The sequence below is a fragment of the Mustela nigripes genome, chromosome 9 (assembly GCF_022355385.1).
Source record: "Mustela nigripes isolate SB6536 chromosome 9, MUSNIG.SB6536, whole genome shotgun sequence".
Taxonomy (NCBI): domain Eukaryota; kingdom Metazoa; phylum Chordata; class Mammalia; order Carnivora; family Mustelidae; genus Mustela; species Mustela nigripes.
The window spans coordinates 4,551,025-4,568,828 of record NC_081565.1 but is presented as its reverse complement, the minus strand read 5'-3'; the positions used below and the strand labels follow the sequence as shown (position 1 = coordinate 4,568,828).

At 56.3% G+C, this 17,804-nt stretch overlaps 1 protein-coding gene across 8 annotated transcripts in view; it reads right to left on the bottom strand.

Moving 5' to 3' along the window:
* Positions 1-17,804, bottom strand: part of RAPGEF1 (Rap guanine nucleotide exchange factor 1) — a 112,836-nt gene that overhangs the window by 13,497 nt on the left and 81,535 nt on the right. For 4 of the 8 annotated variants that reach the window (XM_059410486.1, XM_059410487.1, XM_059410491.1 and 1 more), the window contains 4 exons: positions 6,716-6,988; positions 5,810-5,902; positions 4,040-4,125; positions 994-1,105 (listed from right to left, as the gene is read on the bottom strand). In XM_059410486.1, coding sequence (XP_059266469.1) covers positions 994-1,105; positions 4,040-4,125; positions 5,810-5,902; positions 6,716-6,988 — 564 coding nt within the window. The remainder of the gene's footprint in view (positions 1-993; positions 1,106-4,039; positions 4,126-5,809; positions 5,903-6,715; positions 6,989-17,804) is intronic. The other 4 variants (XM_059410489.1, XM_059410490.1, XM_059410492.1 and 1 more) reach the window with 2 other exon arrangements.

Sequence of the window (17,804 nt, the reverse complement as noted above, 5' to 3'; positions counted from 1 at the left end):
ATTTGAGAGAGAGACAGTGAGAGAGAGCATGAGCGAGGAGGTCAGAGGGAGAAGCAGACTCCCCATGGAGCTGGGAGCCCGATGCAGGACTCGATCCCAGGACTCCGGGATCATGACCTGAGCCGAAGGCAGTCGTCCAACCAACTGAGCCACCCAGGCGTCCCTCCACCTCTGGTTCTGATGGAAACCGCCCCTCGAGCCCCCGAGACCCTCTATTTCGGAGATGCACCTGCCTCTCCAGGGTGTCCATGTTTTCACCCCTGGATTCCAGAGTCCCGAGAGCATCTTGGATTTCCAGCTAAGGCTGAGGGCAGCGGCCCATGACCCAATTGTTCAGAACTTTTCTGGCCAGGGTCACGAAGTGTCACTTCTCTCTGCAGAGAAGCTGGCTGCCCCAGGGACCCGCCAGCCCCACCCTGCCTGTTCTGTGTGTGCACCGCCGCGCAGCCAGAGCCCAGAAACACAGTCACCCCGCAGGGCCAGGTCAGGTGAGCACATTAAGACGTTCCTCTGGTTTCCAGAATCGCCCAGGTCCTCCTTGCAAGGCACAGGACAGAGGCGGCTGCAGGCCTGAGACTTCTCAATCAGTCTGAGGCTCCCACTGAAACTACAGGGGCTGATTCGGTTGATACTGACGGGAAGGCAGCTTATGCTACTGAGGGCTCATTGCACTCGGCTTCCGTGCTGAGCACCCTACGCAGGCTCCACTGTTACAGTGTCCTCCAGAGTCCTGTCCTCTGGGGCTTAGAGATCGTACGTGACTTGCAAGAAGACTGACCGGAAGTGTCAGAGAAGGGGCAGCGCACTCTCTCCAGGAGGCCATCCACATGCCCAGGATAAATGCTGAGTGCAGAGGTCACGAAGTGGGGAGGGTGCCAACCTCCCCTGTCACTGCCTTGCTTGGGTCCTTCTCTCTGAGACACCTCCAGGTTACACTGTCCTCACAGCCCCCTCTCCCCTACACGGACCGCGCCGCACACAGCCTGTACTCACCTCTTGCTTGAGTGTCAGCCTGGCCATAATCTCACTGTGGTCGATGAGGGACAGCTCGTCCACTTCCTCCTCTGACCGCGCCAACTCTGAACCATCTGGTGACCTGGAGGCCCTAGAGGGAAGTGGTTTGTGTTGTAAGAGTCCAGCAGGCCCCGGGGTCCAGGACACCAGGGGGCTGTAGCTCTCTGCAAGACTCCGATTTACGATTACTCCTGACAGGTTCTTCTGGAACTGCAGCTCTCGTGTGCAGGCCACGGTGCTCCCCACACCCAGCATGGGGGCCTGAGTGGGGGCTGGAAGCCGGGCTGCAGACTGGACTGCCAACACCGCTACTGATGACCTGTGTGACCTTGGGACATTTCCTGCTCTCTGTGGATGCTCTGTCAATAGAAGGGATTAAGCAGGAGCCTGGAGAGCCTACAGGGCTCATTGGTTAAGCATCTGACTCTTGATCTCAGCTCAGTTCTTGATCTCAGGGTCACAAGTTCAAGTCCTGTGTGGGGCTCCATGCTCAACGTGGAGCCTACTTAAAAAAAAAAAAAAGAAGAAGAAGAAAAACGAAAAGGAAAAAAACGATCAAGGTTTCCCTGAGCTATTTACATAAGTGATGGGATCAGTCACTGTCAAGGCCACCCTATGCACAGTGGGTATCCAAGGACAGGAAGAGCAAAAGGGCAAGTAGGTTGGAAGAGAGCTCACATGGCTATTAGCGTCCTCCCTCAAGTCTTTTCCAAAGGCCACATTCGTGCAGGACAGAAGCATGAACCAGGCAGACCGGCCCTTGTCCTTGGGATGCTGGGTGTGTAGCAGGAGAGACTGACTTTAAAACAATCAGCAGGGGCACCAGCCTGAGCAGGAAGACCCAGGCCAGTGTGAACGACCACAGGCCCCTGTGGCAGGACAGCCGAGCTGAGCCCCGCAGCACTGAGCAGAGCAGGAATTTGCTGGTGAGGGAGGAGGAGGAGAGAACCACCAGCGGAGGGGACGTATGGGGTGGAGAGGGGGCATTCTGGGAGCAGACAGACCCTGGGTCTGCAGGCGCCCTGCCTGCCTTGGCATCTTCTCTCATATTCCCATTTTATTCTGATGAGTTCTACCATGGAGTCTGTGAGGCCCAGGCTGGCCTTACGGTCACGGGCCACATTTTTAACCCTAAGTATGTGAGACATAAAAATTTGTGCCTTCAGTAAGACAAGGATGGCCCAGAGCAAAATCACACACGGTCCTGGGAAGAACCATCTGCTACGTGTGCCTTCAGTGTCAGGTCCGCGGTCTGGCCTCTGTGGAAAGAGGCCATTTTTGTAATTGCTTCTAAGCAGTGAATGTGCTCCTCCTTCTGCCTTTTTTTTTTTTTTTTTTTTTTTTTCAAGGGCCATCTGCAATTCTGGAAAATGGTGCTCTTGGGTTCAGTGCAGCTGGAGGCAGGACCCGTGGGCTTCTGCTGCTTGGCACAGACGCCGTTTGCTACTAGGTGTTCAACTAGAAAACCCATCATCCCCTGCTTAATCCACGGGGAGATCTCAGCCCGGGCAGGCGGACCAGATGGATTCCACACGGGTAGCTCCTTGGAGGGGCCACGAGCAGGCTGGGCAGGCAGCCCTCTCCAGCAAGCCCCTGCAGAATGAGCGGAGTTGGTTTTTCCTCCTGTCTCTCGCTTTATTTATCTCATTTTATTTTCGCCACCTCTTCAGCCATTTATGCTGAGGCCTGACAAGTGCGTACTGCCTCGCTCTGTGCCCAGAACCCAGAGGTAGCTGAACCTTGGCCTGGAGAGGGAGGAAAAGCTTGAACTTGTGTAACAGTTCACGAAGAAGGCAATGTCCTCGTGAAGTCGCCGACGGCAGAGAGGGTCTGTGGGTCCTACATGTGGAGAAACTCACTCCATATTTCTGAACCTGGTCAAGTGTGACTTGTGCTAATACTGAAAAATGTTATAAAAGATTAAAGAGACGTACAACTAAGTGTACTGACTCCTGAATGATCCTGGTCCCCCCAAATAAGCTATACAAGTTAATTTTAGGGAGAGTTGGGCAAATGGAAGATGGTTTACATGTCAGATGATACGAGGGAGCTTATTATTAATTTTCTTAGGTGTGATAATGGTATAATCTGGTAGACTTTTAAAATATTTTAGGAGGAGGAGCACCTGGGTGGCTCAGCCAGTTAAGTGTCCAACTCCTTTTTTGTTTTTTAAGATATTTACTTGAGAGAGAGCGTGAGAATGAACATGAGCAGGGGAGGGGTACAGAGAGAGGGGGAAACAGACCCCCCGCTGAGCAGGGAGCCCGATGTGGGGCTGGATCCCAGGACCCTGAGATCATGACCTGAACCGAAGGCAGACCCATAATTGATTGAGGCCCCCAGGCGCCCCTAAGCATCCAGATCTTGATTTCGGCTCAGGTTAGGATCTCAGGGTCATGAGATCAAGCTCTGTGTCAGGCAGGCTCTGTGCTGGGCAGCGAGTCTGCTTGAGATTCTAACTCTCTCCCTCTTGCCCACCCTCCCTTACCCCCACATGCTCACTTGCCCTCTCTCTCAAATAAGTCTTTCAAGAAAATTAAAATCTTCTAGAAGACACACTGAAGAAGTTAGAAGTTAACTGTCACGTCTGTAACTTACTTTCAAATGGTTTAACACAATATACACATCTAGTAACTCACAAAATTTTTTGGGTGTGGGGGGTCTCTGACACCCCTTTAGTGCGCCTGAACTTGGAAGTGGCCAAGGAAGGTTGGCCTGGGATTGAGGAAACTATCCTGAGTCATCTGCAGAGTCAGCGGTATGTGAGCCGTAATCAGGAAGGCAGACGCACGCCAGAACGGACGCTTTAAAGGGTGCGATTGCTAGTGATTTTTCTGGCTGAACTGCACATTTCTGTACCTGTCATGTTTTCTACCCTGAACATGCAGAATTTTGCGAGTCAGAAGGAAAGGGAAGGAGGTACCCCGCCAGCTCCCACAGGCCTGGCGTGCTGGCAGGCAGGGGGCCGCCCTCCCCAGCCCAGCCTGCGGCTCTCAGGGAACCTCACTCTGCGGCCACTCCCTACCTGTCGCCGCCTCTGCTCTCCTTCCCCGCCGCGCTGCTGGCCGACGACGGATCTCTAGGATGACCGTCTTTCATAGCTGGTGATTCCTGAAAACAGAAGTGCTGGGTTTGTGACAGGTGGCCCACACCGGGCGGATCTGCTTCCCAGCATTCTGCCTGTAAGCGGCCCCAAGTGCAAGTTCCTACAGAGCAATCCGAGCTGTGAGCAGGGTAACTGTGAGTGCAGTCAACGACACAGGAGGGGAAGGCCCTCTTCGGCCTCACATCGCACCTCTGCGGACATAACAGGTACCCCTGCCTAGGACCTCTGTCAGCTGCCAACCTAGAAAAGCCATCGCAAGCACCTCTTAGAAGAAAGGACAGCCAGGGTCGCCGCCACTCAGCCAAGCTCAGCCAGGCACTGCACTAAGGGCTTCGAGTACCTCTTCTCGCCTGGCCCTGACCAAGACCCTGTCCATTCATTGGCATCACAGCGGCCCCTCCCACCCCCGCCACAGGCTGGGAGAGGTCAAAGGCCCTGCCCAAGGCACGGCTAGAAGGCTGCAGCCTGCATTCAAACCAAGGGCTGTCTGCCCCCAAAACCTGTGTGCCCTGCCAGTGTGCAGCAAGCCTCAACTGACGTCCTAGTTAAACCAGTCCTCAGGTTCAAGTGCCTCCCAGTTATGGTTCCAAGGGGTCTAGCTGCTCAAGTGCATGACTGCAACCCCCTCTTCTCTAGCGGCCAGGCCCTGGGAATCTGGGCCCACCCCACTCGGTGACAACACGGCAATCTGGCACCCCTGGACTGCCACCGAGGCCACAAGAGAAAGCAGGGTGGCAAGAACACACAGATCATCCTCAGAGAGATCATCCTTCCCCTCGGAGAAGTCAGCACTGAACGTGGTCCCAGGTGGAGGGAGAGCCACGGAAGGCCAGCTAGGGAACAGCTTCCTTGTGTGGAGGCTGACCTGGGTGACATAGGGGCACAGGTCACCAGAGGAGACGGGGAGGAGGAAACACCAGAGGAGAAGCAGCTTTCAGGGACTGGGTCCCTGTCCCCGGTGGACAGAATCCCACTGGAGTGAAAATCCACAGAGTTCTAGGACTTGCAAACGTCTCCAGTGGGGGTGCCCCTGGTGGGCTTCGTGTCACCAGGAGTGACTAGACAGGCTTGGCCCTGTGAGCTGGTCACCAGGGAAAACTTGAGTCCTCATGGCGCCTCCTCTCAAGGGACTCATTATTTTGGAAGCTTTTGAACTTGCTCACGTTTTGCTGCAGCAAAACCTGGGAAGTTGACCGCTCAGCAGAACGGCCATACAGAGCTGGGACAGAAGTCAACCGGGGGGGCCACACCAGGTGTTTCTCTACACTCTCAGGCGGCAGGTGTGTTGATACAGTGGGGGCTCCCGGCCAGACCTGCCCAGCTTCTGAGAAAGCCGTTCCTGTCGGGGGGGGAAGGGGCGAGCTGGGGGAAGTGTGAGGGGGCGAAGGCCCGGGGGCCCTGGCGGTGTGGGAGAGTCGGGGACAGAAGATGGACTTCAACACTGGCAGGGCGGACTAGAAAGAAACCCTGGAGAGCAACCGATGTGTGGCCAGGCCTATAACATGCTGCCTCTGCGGATGTCCAGAAGACTCCTCGGCCAGGCCTGAAGCGCACCACACGTACTGCAAGCAGGGGGAGGACCTGCTCTGGGAGCCTCGTCCTCTCCCCACGGAGCCATGCAGGCTCCCGGCCAGGCAGGAGCAGGGCCCGGCCCGGCCGCATGCACGAGGCCGCCCTGACGTTACTTACGCCTCGAGAGCGAGCCAGCTCCTCGCTGCTCTGGCCAGAGGAATACAGATTGACGTATTCACCCTCACCAGCCTCCTCACTGGTGTTTTCACTCTGGGGGAGACAGGATGAGAGGAAATGCACATGTGACAGGCCTGCAGCCACCCCGCACGGCTCAGAGAGAGTGGCCTGCTGGGCCGGCCCTGAGCGGGACGGGACGCTGGGGAGGAGGAGCGGATGGCGGCAGCCGCCCTTGCTGCTCCTGGAAGCTTCTCCCAGGCCCGAGAAGGCTGCGCTTCGGTCACCCCTTGCCTCTGCGTTACGGGGAACACAAGTTTCCTGCGGGACCTTCTCCAAAGAGGTTGAGGGCCATTCAAACTGCCCCCAGGAGGCACTGCGGCCGCGGGGCCTGCGGGCTTCCCGGCGCGGCGGGAGGAGGGCCGCGGGGGCAGAGGCCACACCGCCCAGTCGACACCTGCCAGCCCGTCCACGGCCCCACGAGTGACACGGCCCGGCAGCAGGCCCTCCACCAGCATCACACACAACCGCACATGCAACTGGCCCCGACCGCTGTCAGAGCCCTCCGTCGGCAGCTGTCTTCCCAGCGCGTCGGCAGCTTTCCCTAACACACGACCCCACAGAAAAGCGGGAGCACTCTCCGTCTCAGACTTATGAGGACGGTTTCCAAACGGTCACCAATTGTTTTTGGAAAATCAGATTCCCCACCTGACAGGAACTCTGTACAAAAGGTTCCCACTGCTGTTCTGGAAACAAGCTACTATGGCACCTTGTGACCTTCCAGGGACCCGGATCGTGCCCCACTGTCACCGGGGCGTGCACCAGCAACGGGCCTGGCTGCGGGAACAGCCACACCGGTCTCTCAAAACGGGCAGCCCCACGTGGAGGGGGTGTGCGTGGAGTTCTCACCGAAGGCGTCTGGGGCGAGTCAGTGAAAGAGGTTTCGGAAGGAAGGCAGACAGTGTTCCCATGAAAGTTGCTCTCCTGAGAAGATGAGAGAGGCCCGTCCACGGTGCTGGGAGGCAGACTGGCTACGGTTGGCCCCGCTAAGTCAGAGCTCTGAGACTGGTGAACGGGGGGGAAGTGTGGAGAGGAAGAGGAGGTAGGCGGAAGGAAAGGCTGAACGGAAGCCGGGCTGTGAGGCACGCAATCCTGGGAGAAGGACCTAAACACAGATCTAGACTACAGAAGCAAAGCGGAAGACAGACACAAAAACGGGAAGACGGGAGGAAGAAAACAGACAAGAGAAAAAGTCATTAGATTAACTCCGCTGAGCTGCACGGGCTGTGCACAGTGATTCGAACGAGGACCACCGATCAGGCCAAACCAACCCCCGCATTCCTCTGGCCAAGGTGGCCCAACCCAGGCACATCCTCCCTTGAGAAGGGCCCGAGGACCGACCAGCGCCATCTTCCATGTCTGAACAGTGGGACGCGGGCACCCCCAAAGAAAAGCCAGCCCCCACGCTGCACCGGCTATCCCACTCTGTCCTGTCCGAGAACCCAACCTGCCAAACCCAAACCCTGCGACGTCTTCAGGAACCTCCTGGCTAAATTCAGTATGTGGACTCATATACCTGGTCATATTTAGTCATTTTGAACCTTTTGCATGAAACTCCTTGGTTTTATCCCTTGAAAGTCCAACACTGCAGCCTTTCAAATACCATAATCCGCCTGAAATGCTTTTGAGGAGGGAAAGATTAGGCCTTAAAAATGGTTGGAAGGGCCGTATTATCAAAATGCTAAAAATTTCTGACTTCATGTCCTTTCCTATACAATCTTTTCTTTTCTTTTTGAAACAAATGACAGGGTCTTGCAGTACTTCTGATACCAGCCTAGAGCTGCAAGGCCACACTCTCTCAAACTCTCATCAAGACCAAGTCTGAAGTCGGGCGGGGGGGCAGTGGTGGTGGTGACAGTGGACTGCAGCATCTCAGAGTCAACAAGCGCTGTCCAGGCCTGGGCTCCGCTGTGGGAGGAGGGAGAGAGGAGCTCTGGGACCAGGGGCCACCAGGCTCAGAACCTGACGATGTCACCATTTCCGGCAAAGGGCCTGACAACCCGATGCTGTCACAGGCTAATGGGAGAGGGACATGTGGGAGGGTCTGCATCGGAAGTCCTTGCCGGGCCCACCTGCCCGCTGTAAACGTCAGAATCTGGCAAGAGCTGAGCTCAACATAAATGCTCACTCAGATGTTCTCTCCGTTTTCCCACTGGGTTTTCGGAACCCAGGACAAGGAAAAGGAGAAAGAAATCAAATTTTAAACAGGAGATTAAAGCTACTCATCTCCTTAAGTGTTTTGTGAAGTTACACTTTGCCCCGGACTGAGAGTGGCCACAACTCAAGTGACAGGCACACGCTCCCCTCCAGCCCGCCTGCTGCTGGCCCTGGCCCCGGCCCCTCCCCGGCTGGGCTGATCAAAGCCCCCGGCACGGCCGGTCTCCATCAGACCCAGGCCACCTGCCTGGGGTGCCTCCTCCCTCCTGCACATTCTTCTTCTCCACCTGACTCCTCAGATCAAGACTAACCTGTACATGGCCAAACACATCAGTGGGGAGAGCTGTCCACGTTCTGAGAGAGACACTGAGGGTGTTCAGCTGCCTCGTAAGAAGCTCTGTGTCCATCCTTTCTTTCTGAACGAGCTGCACGTGGGCAACCCCAGCTCCGTAGCTCTCAGACAGGGGTGGGGGGGCGGAGATGCCAAGCGCCCACTGTGCTCTCACCAGCCAGGTGCCACGTTGCACTGGCCTCTCCCAGTGGCCACCCAGGCCAACCCAACGTAGGCCTTGCTGGGGATGGCAGTGGGATATAGGATTTGGGTTCTGGGACTCTCCAGTGAATCCTTGGTCAACGTTCCCCACTGTGAGGCTCTCTCAATGGCCAGCGGACAGGAGGCCACCCCGAGGGACGCCCACACCGCCGCTTCAGGCAGTGGCTCTGGTCTCACTCGGGAGCCCAGCTCTCAGATCTCTAGTCTGCGCAACCTCAAGGGTAGTGCTGCTGTGCTCTGCTGATTCGTGCACAAATCCAACTACTTAAAGATCAATGTTGCTTAGGGTTTGTGCCTCCCAAATTCATATGCTGAAATCCTAACTCCCACAGATGGTGGTATTAGGAGGTGGGGAGACCAGGGGCCACCAGGCTCAGAAGCTGATGATGTCACCCACCACGCGAGAACACAAGGAGAAGACTGGGACCGAAAGGGGGCACCAGCCGTGCTGGAGGCCTGACCTTGGACCTGCAGCCTCCAGGCCCATGCTGTGTGTAACCACCCCATCTGTGCGACTGTGTCAGACAGCATGAACAGACTAGGGCAGATGCCAGTCCTTTCGGGAGTTCCTCACAGACGGCCCCTGGCCCACACGAGCTCACTCAGCACTCGAGCAGGCCCTGTGGCGACCGGGCAGCCGACGTGCCTACAGAAGCTAGGCCTGCGCGATCTCATGGTGCATCAGGTCTGACCGGACGAGCTCAGGGTGGCAGACGCACACGTACCAAGTGTGCCTCATCCAGGCGATGGCCAGGGTCACTGCGGCAGGCACATCCTCAAGTCACCCAGACTGGGTTCTGGGCCTTCTCTTTCTACCCATGGGACCTCGGGTACATGACAGACATTCCTGAGCCTTGGTTTCTTTATTTATTTAAGTCACCTCTACACTCAACATGGGCCTCGACCTCACGACCCTGAGATCAAGTCGCATTCTCCTCAGACTGAGCCAGCCGGGTACCCCAGTTCCTCCGCCTTTAGAAGGAGCACGGAAACCCCAGCACTCCCCCCGGAGGGTCCGTGCGCACTGTCTGAGCACGGCGCTGTGGTCCTGAGCACGGAGCCAGCCTGTGACGGTGTCCGCTCTCCCCCCCTCGCCTTCCGAAGCCCCAGTCTGGGAACCCTCCAGGCACCAGAGCTGGGCTGGTCACAGGGTCCACCACGTATCTACCCAACGAAGGGGACACGGACGCACTGACTGAGATTGCAACTGAAGTGTCCAGAACAGCGCCTGCCTCACAGCGGTGGCTTGGCTCTGAGGGTGGAAGGGCAGTGGACAAGCTGTCCCCACCACAGTGGGACACTGCTGGGGGCGGGGGTGGGGGAGGCTACGGACGTCCCAGGACGGCTGCCCCAAGGATGTGTGCCCCAGAGGAGCAGCGGGCCACCTTGGAGGAGGCCAGAACAAAGCCTCCTGGCCAGCTGCCCTTCCCCCCGACCCCCTGCAGCCCTAGCCTCCGGTATTTCAGCTATGCAGTCCTGCTGGGCCGGGAGCCAAGCTTGAACAATACCTTCAACGGAGTGGGGAGAGACAAGGCACTGCTCTCTGAGCGCCACCGAGCACCCTCAGTGCCCCTCCTGCAGCTCAGGAGGGGAGGGCCATGTTGAGGCGCATCGTCGCACCACCGTGGACAAGGTCCGTCTCTGCAGATTCCCCCGAGAAGTACTTCCCGGCCTCCAAGACCACATTTCCTCATCACGGCAGGGAGAAAGGCAGGGGGCCGCTGAGCAGAAACGCCCCTGCATCACCGCCTCGAGTTTATTCTGGGACCTGCCTGGTGCCCGGCTGTGCTTCTGACAGAGCTGCTGCTCTCTGTGGCGGGAATCTTTATTTATAGCCAGAGTGAGACCCGCTGAGGACGCCATACCACCGGGAGTGGGGGAGGGGAGGCTGCCTGGCTGGAGACTGCAGATTTCTGCAGAAGATCTGGGAGTGCCAGAGCAAGTTCCCAGGAAAGAAGCAGTTAGGAGGGGCTGCCTGGCCCCCAACGTCAGTTACGATCACACCATTAGCTCAAGTGCCAGCAAGGACCATCTGGGGAGGACGATGCCTGCTGGTCAGATGAGGGGCTAAGGGTTGGCAGGAATCATCTCACATCATTGACACGAAGGGCTATTGGGATCCTTATCACAAAGATGGAGAAGCAGGGTGACAGAGCGGGCCACACCTCACAACACACAGCCTGGATCCCAGGAGATGGGCAAGGGATGTCCTAGTCACGGAACACTCTGGGCACGGGACAGGCCCCAGCCGTGTAACCCTACAGCTCTGTGGGACGCCTACGACCTGGCTGGGAGCTCAGGCTTGGTCTGCAAGCCAGGGATGCAGAGACAACACCTGCCCTCCCGAAAGAAGATGCAGGAACAAGCAATCTGCTCTTTTGCAAACAGACACGTGAACGAACCGCCGTGAGCCTTCTGGGTGGAGGAATGATGGCTGAGGACATGTGTGCTGACCTGTGAGTGCGCGCACGAGAACGCAGAGCCACCTAGAGCTGGGCAGGTGGCGGTTTGCAAGGACACTGTCATCTCCTCTCTGGTTTGGCCTGAAAAATGACTAGGGACGAGCCCTGTGCTGGCAAGAAAGCAGGAGTGGAGACCTTGAAATGCAAAATTCTAATCCCTCACTCCAACAGTCATTCCGTTTAATTCCTGTGACTGTAGGGAGGGGGGCAGAGAGCATGCCAGCAGCTGTGGGCCAGAGCCACGGGCCAGCAACCCTGCCGGGCCTTCAGCGGCCGCGCCTGGAGCTATGAGCTTTGAGGCTTTCAACCCTCCCGATCACAGGCGACACAATCATTCAAGTGAATGGACTCACAGTCGTAAAGTGTCTGGGAAGCACAGAAGTTGCCAGAGATTGGCCATTACTGCCTTCTCTTGGCTCAAGCAAGGCTTCTGACTTCAGTGTTTCTGAATGCTGCTTACCAACACAGACAGGCTACTGGACGGCTGGTTTGCAGGCTTACGTCTGGCTCCATCATTTGTGAGAAAACACACCCCAGGGCGGCTGCTGCTGCAGTGTGGTTTGGGCTTCCTTCCCGCACAGAGTATCACCGGGAACCACAGCTCAGCACTGGTCCTGGGCTCAGGCTCCCCTTAAACCAGAGACTGCGAGTGTCAACACGACACAGGGCTAAGCGATTTCTCTTGGAACGAAGTCAAGCTTTTAACCACTGCACAGCCCCTCTGCCATCTCTGGGGGATGGATCTCCTGCAGAGAAGCGCACTTGGTCTGGCTCTTGCGAGAAGGAAAGTCACCAGGAAGGACCCTCAATAACATCCCTCGTCACTGGGCGACACACTGGAAGAAGTGTGTTCCATGTGTCTCCTCTCTCCTTCCCCGGTCCCAGGCAACTCCCTCTTTACTGAAGCCTTCTTTGACTGGGGGGTGCGGGGGTGCCCTTTATGCCCAGAAGCAACTTCCTTCTTTGATGTCTTTGTGTTAATTTATAACAACTATGTTTTACATAACGTCAAGGGTAAGTTTCCAAAGCCAAGCAGCAGATTCTGAGGCTGATGCCACCAGCACCTGCCCCAGAGGCCGCTCTCTGCTCCTGGCAAGGAGAGCCACTTGTGTTGAACCTGCTGGGAGGGGTGATGGGACAGTATTCATCTCATCAAAGAAAGGCAACACCAGCATCACCCTGGATCCAAAAAATAGCTTCTTTTTGAATAAACTTCTTGGTGGAATCTATTTTTAAAAACAATTTGAACATTCTAATTACTATTTTACAATAAAGGATGTAAAACAAACAAACAAAAAAACACCAAACCCAAAATGTTTCTTGGGAGAGTTTTAGGTAGTAGGATTGGTAAAAGTAGAAACATATTGCAGGGACACCTAGGTGGCTCAGTCATTAACTATCTGCCTTCGGCTCAGATCATAATCCCAGGGTCCTGGGATGGAGCCCCGCATCGGGCTCCCCACTCAGCGGGAGGTCTGCTTCTCCCTCTCCCAGTTCCCCTGCTTATGTTCCCTCTCTGTTTCTCTGTCAAATAAATAAATAAATAAATAAATCTTAAAAAGAAAGAAAGAAAGAAACGTATTACATTTCCTCTCACGTGACATATTTTTGCAAGCTGAATCACAAGATCCTTCTTGAAAACACCAGATTTTGGGCTAATGATTTCATGGCTAGTAATATTCTTGCAAAAATCTCCAACACATTATAGGACGCTCTGTACGTTCACTAAATACTGACCTTGAGAACATCGACTCTTTACAGAAACGTTTAGTACGGACTAAAAAATGATTTAAATTCCATTCTAGAGGGCGCCTGGGTGGCTCAGTGGGTTAAGCCGCTGCCTTCGGCTCAGGTCATGATCTCAGGGTCCTGGGATGGAGTCCCGCATCGGGCTCTCTGCTCAGCAGGGAGCCTGCTTCCCTCTCTCTCTCTGCCTGCCTCTCCATCTACCTGTGATTTCTCTCTGTCAAATAAATAAATAAAATCTTTAAAAAAAAAAAAATTCCGTTCTAGAAATCTGACTGAACTATTTCTGCACCACTTGGACTTAACCAGCATGCCGGGGACTCTGATTTACACTCCTTCTCAGAAGTCTATTTAGAGAAGTAGCTACACTCTGAGGTGTCACGACACGAAGGATGAAAACCCTCTTCCTGCCGTCCAGCCGACACAGGGGCTTTTCAAGACGCCTTGTCCGGTCTCCACTATTGACCAGCAATCACGCAGTTCCTAAATATCAGACGAGCACCGTTCCTCCCAGTGGCGATCTGGCTTCTTCATCTCAGCTCTGAGACTCCGAGTGGATGACACGATTCGGTTCTTCTCCTCCAGTTTCCCCACCGCTAGAGGGGATAAGCACGCAGTCCCTGAGCAGTGACAAGTGGCCTGGACCGTGAAGGTCCAGGCGAGAGTCCGGGTGTGAGGACGGCATCCTTAGGGTTCATGTCACCACAGGACCTTCACAAGGACCAGGCAGGTCCTTTTGGTGCCAGACCAGCTGGACTGTCACAGATGGAGTCAGAGCACGTCTGCACAAGGGGCTACAGCTATGTCCTGGGTCTAAAGCTGGTCCAAGAGCAATGACCCTCCAAGATACCACAAGCACCAACAAAAAAGCAGAAAGAAGTCTTCAAAATGAGGGGCAGAAATGGCTGAGTCACAGTGGCTGCTTTGCGAGTCTCCGAGGCTGATGGTCTCTGAGCTCTGGTCTCGGGCCAGCCAGCAGCCACGGCCTTATGGGTTAGCAGAGCAGGAAAACAAGAAAGAAGCTGGGTTCTTGGCCCCAGTCTGGGACCAGTGTGTCTGACGCCTGGAAGTGGATGAGTCAGCATCATGCTGTCGTAATGAAATGTGGGGAAGTGGGGAAGTTGGATGTGGTGACAGGTGGCCGAAGAGAGCTAGGTGCCTCCTTGGTCCCTTTTGGGTGAATTAAGATCCTTCTAGTCAGTTTGGCGTCACAAAGCGCTTGCCACTTGCTGGCTCGGCCCTGAGCTGCATACTGAGGCCGTGAGCACACCATAAGCCCAGTCCTTACCCTCAAGGGGATTTACGACTTTGAGAAAAAAAGAACGTGAACATTACGAAAGAAAGAAACACTTTCCCAGTGTGATTATATATTAAAATGCCTCCGTTCTTATTAAACGTCAATTGTGTGTCTTACACTGTTACATGCTTTACGTCAGGACAATTCCAGGCTCCCATCAAGAAGAGGAAGTGGAGGGGACACCCCACTTGATTTGGGGACAGCATGCTCAGGTCCACACAGCTGGTGAGGAAGAGGACGGTGGGGAAGAGGACGGGGGCCACGAGGAGGGCGGGACGGAAGACAGAAGCAAGTCTGTGCGGGGTGCTGAGGAGTTGGGGCCAGGAGAACAGGGGGTAGGGAGACCTGGGCATGGAGGTGGGCAGAAGGAGCTGGCGAGGCCACAGAAGGCTCCGCAGCGCTGAGGGGACACCGGAGCCTGGTGCTGAGAAGGGCGCGTGGCGGCAGGAAGGCCAGCAAGGAGGCCGGAGGCCACGCCGGGGGCGGGGACGGGAGGGCGGGGACAGGGGGGCGGGGACAGGGGGCCCACGCCGGGGGCGGGGACAGGGGGCGGGGACAGGGGGGCGGGGACAGGGGGGCGCGGACAAGGCTGGAGCAGAGGACCAGCTGAGGGCATGTACTCAGAAGTGCGGCGGGGCCTGGTGCCTGGGCGTGTAGGCCACGTGTAAACCTGCTGTGTGCGTGTGGCCGTGGTGGACGGGAGGGACGGCAATAACTCATTGCCTTGCTCCGGCAACTCAGGGGACGGTGGAGACGTTCACAGAAATAACCAGGATGCAGGGCGCCTAGCTGGCTCGGGTCATGGTCTAAGGGTTGTGGGACCGAGCCCCGCACAGGGCTCTCCACTGACGGGGTCTGCTTGAGAGTCTCTTTCTCCCTCACCCCCCAACTGCACATGTGCTCTCTAAATAAAGAAATCTTAAAAATAAAAGAGAAAGGGGTACCTGCATGGCTCAGTTGGTTAAGCACCTGCCTTCAGCTCAGGTCATGATCCTGGAATCCCAGGATTGAGTCCCCGCATTGGGCTCCCTGCTTCTCCCTCTGGCCCTCCCCCCTCATGCTCTCTCTCTTTCAAAATAAATAAATAAATAAAATCTTTAAAAAAGGGGGAAGAAAAAGAAGAAGGAGAAGGCGAAGAAGAAACAAATCATCAGCAGGATGGGAGCAGAAGGGTGCTGCTCCTGTCACGGCTTAGGGGTGTGGGATCTAATTTCCTACTGCGGGGAGCCCGGAGTCTCGTGAGATGGCTGCACCCGTGGCTGCAGAGTACACTCAGTGGTGAGCCCCCCAAATGGGGCAGAGCGCAAGTCTCTACAACTCCCAGGACCCGGAACGCCCCTGGCTCCCAAGGCTCGCATGCAGCGTGGCTCTCTCCCCCGCGCCCGACTGTCTGGAAGGCCCATGGAACAAAGCCCCTCCCCGGGGAGAGCTGGAGCTTGGAGAAATAGTCCCCTCCCTGGGCAAGTGCTGTCCACGGACACTCCCCTGCTCTCCTCTCTCCAAGAGAGTGAGCTCCAAGCAGGGCAGGGAGCCATAAAGATAAGGTGACCTCAGGAGGAAGCAAGGGACAGAGGCGAGGAAGGCGGGGGCTTCTTTCTTCCAGAAGACACACAGGGTGCTGTGCCAAGCAAGCCAAGCCTGAGGACTGCTTCATCCGGGTGGTTCTCTTCCCCCTGCCCTGCCCTGCGGTCTGTCCTTCACTCCTTCTCTCCCCGCGCGGCCATTACACCAGTGTTTCCGCCCACGGCAGTCCCCACGGCAGCTGCTGGTCACCGCGAGGGACAGATGCAGCAGCGGGCCTTCAGGAGCTACCCCGGGTCTGAGGGAGTGGGCCCTCACTGTGGCACTGTGGGGGGACGGCATGGCAGAGACACCACCTGCGAACGGGCGCTCTGGTGACAGCATGCGTGCTGCCGTCCAAAAACCCGGGTTCCACACCTAGAGAGTCACCATCTGCTCAGAACGGGACACTGGCAGCTCTAGAGACACCCCCCACCCCCAAAACTGCCCTTGGTAACTGAACTCCTCAAAATGATACACACTTGACTTCCTGACCCTGAAGAGCTTTTTTTGTTTTTAAAAAATGACTGTTGCTGTGGATCCTGTTCAAGCTTCACAAAACCTGGGTCTTCCAGTGGCTTTTCCTATTCAGAATCATTCTGGAGGCCACGATGGTAAAGGGTATTTCCACAGATTCCTAGTACCCGAACAGACCTCTCGGTGACAGTACAAACCTGCACCTGCCGTCAGCCAAAGAAAGATGCACCAGAAGACAGTCTGGGGATGGAGGAAGGGGATTTCTCCGACAGCAACACTTCAATACCTGAACAGCACTGGCAACCTTAATGGTTACTGAGAGATTTTCTTTGTCTCTTCTTAACTTGTAAAAAAGTATTTTATTTGAGAGAGAGAGAGGGAGACAGAGGTGGAGAGGGGCAGAGGGGAGAGCGGGAGAAGCACACTGCCCACTGAGCAGAAAGCCTAACGCGGGGCTGGATCCCAGGGCCCTGGGATCAGGACCTGAGCTGAAGCCCCAGATGCTTCACCGGCTGAGCCACTCAGGCCCCCAGGAGAAAGTCTCACTACCTTGGTCAAGAGTAAAGTGAACGTAGACCCCATCCAACTTTTAAGATTCTTTTTAGATTCACAAGACCAGGATTCAGCAGCAGAGCCAATGCAAGCCAAAGAAGTACCAAGGAGAGGAGACAGCACGTGGGAATTCAGTGTGGAGGGAGAGGGCTCACAGCTGAGTGACCGGACCTGGAGTGGAAGCAGAAGGCAGGCAGCCAACATGGCAGGGCTGCGGGGAGAATGCAGGGGCAGCTCCGGGGGGAGCACTGACCAAGAGAGTCTGGGGACAGAAAGAGAGGACCCTTGGGACATGGCAGAGAGCCGTCTGCAGGAAGTCCCATCACTGAAGCACCTCCCAGCGCCCCCAGGGCCAGGCACGTACGTGGCCAAGGCCCAATGGGATTAGGCTGGGAACACGGGCCCAGCCTCCCTGGGCCTCTCGGAGGCTGCCCATGGCTCTCCACATCTTTCCTGCTCTCACTCAGTCCTAGTTTCCCTAAACACTTTACTGAACAGGGCGTAATGGCCCAGAGACCACACGTCGGGTGTGGACGCCTGTCTGCATGGATGCTCCACTTCCCTGGGATGCGGCATGAGCCGGGCAGGACAGACAGTCCACGGACTGCAAGCGAACACCCGTGGGATGAGTCAGCTGAGCAGAGCAGAGCAGACGCAGTGGAAGATGCTGGGCGGGGGGCACCCTCGGCCTGACCCTCAAGGGCCGTGCACAGGAGGGAGCGGCTGGGGAAGCGGTCTGCTTCAGTTAAGGAGTGCTGACCCTGAGGACGCGCGGAAGGGCTGACGAGGGGCACCACCCTTCAGCCAGCTCCCCATAACCTTGATCCCCGAGCACTCACCCCTGAGGCCCCTTCCAGAATGCACATTAGGCTTTCTGGCTCCCATCCTCCAGGCAGGTGTTTTTGTGTGGAACATCTCGGACTCGTTCTCCTGGACCTTTACCCCTTACCTACCTGAAATCCTAACCATCCTTCAGGCCACAGCCACCTCCCCTGCAGAGCTCTGCCTGACCTTGTGCTGGCTCTGCAACCCAGGGTGTTCCCACGGACAGCCTGTGACTCTCCTGGCCTTACTCACACGCTGCCTCAGGATCCCTCCTGCTACACGACCTGCCGGGGGGGGGGGGGGGGGGGG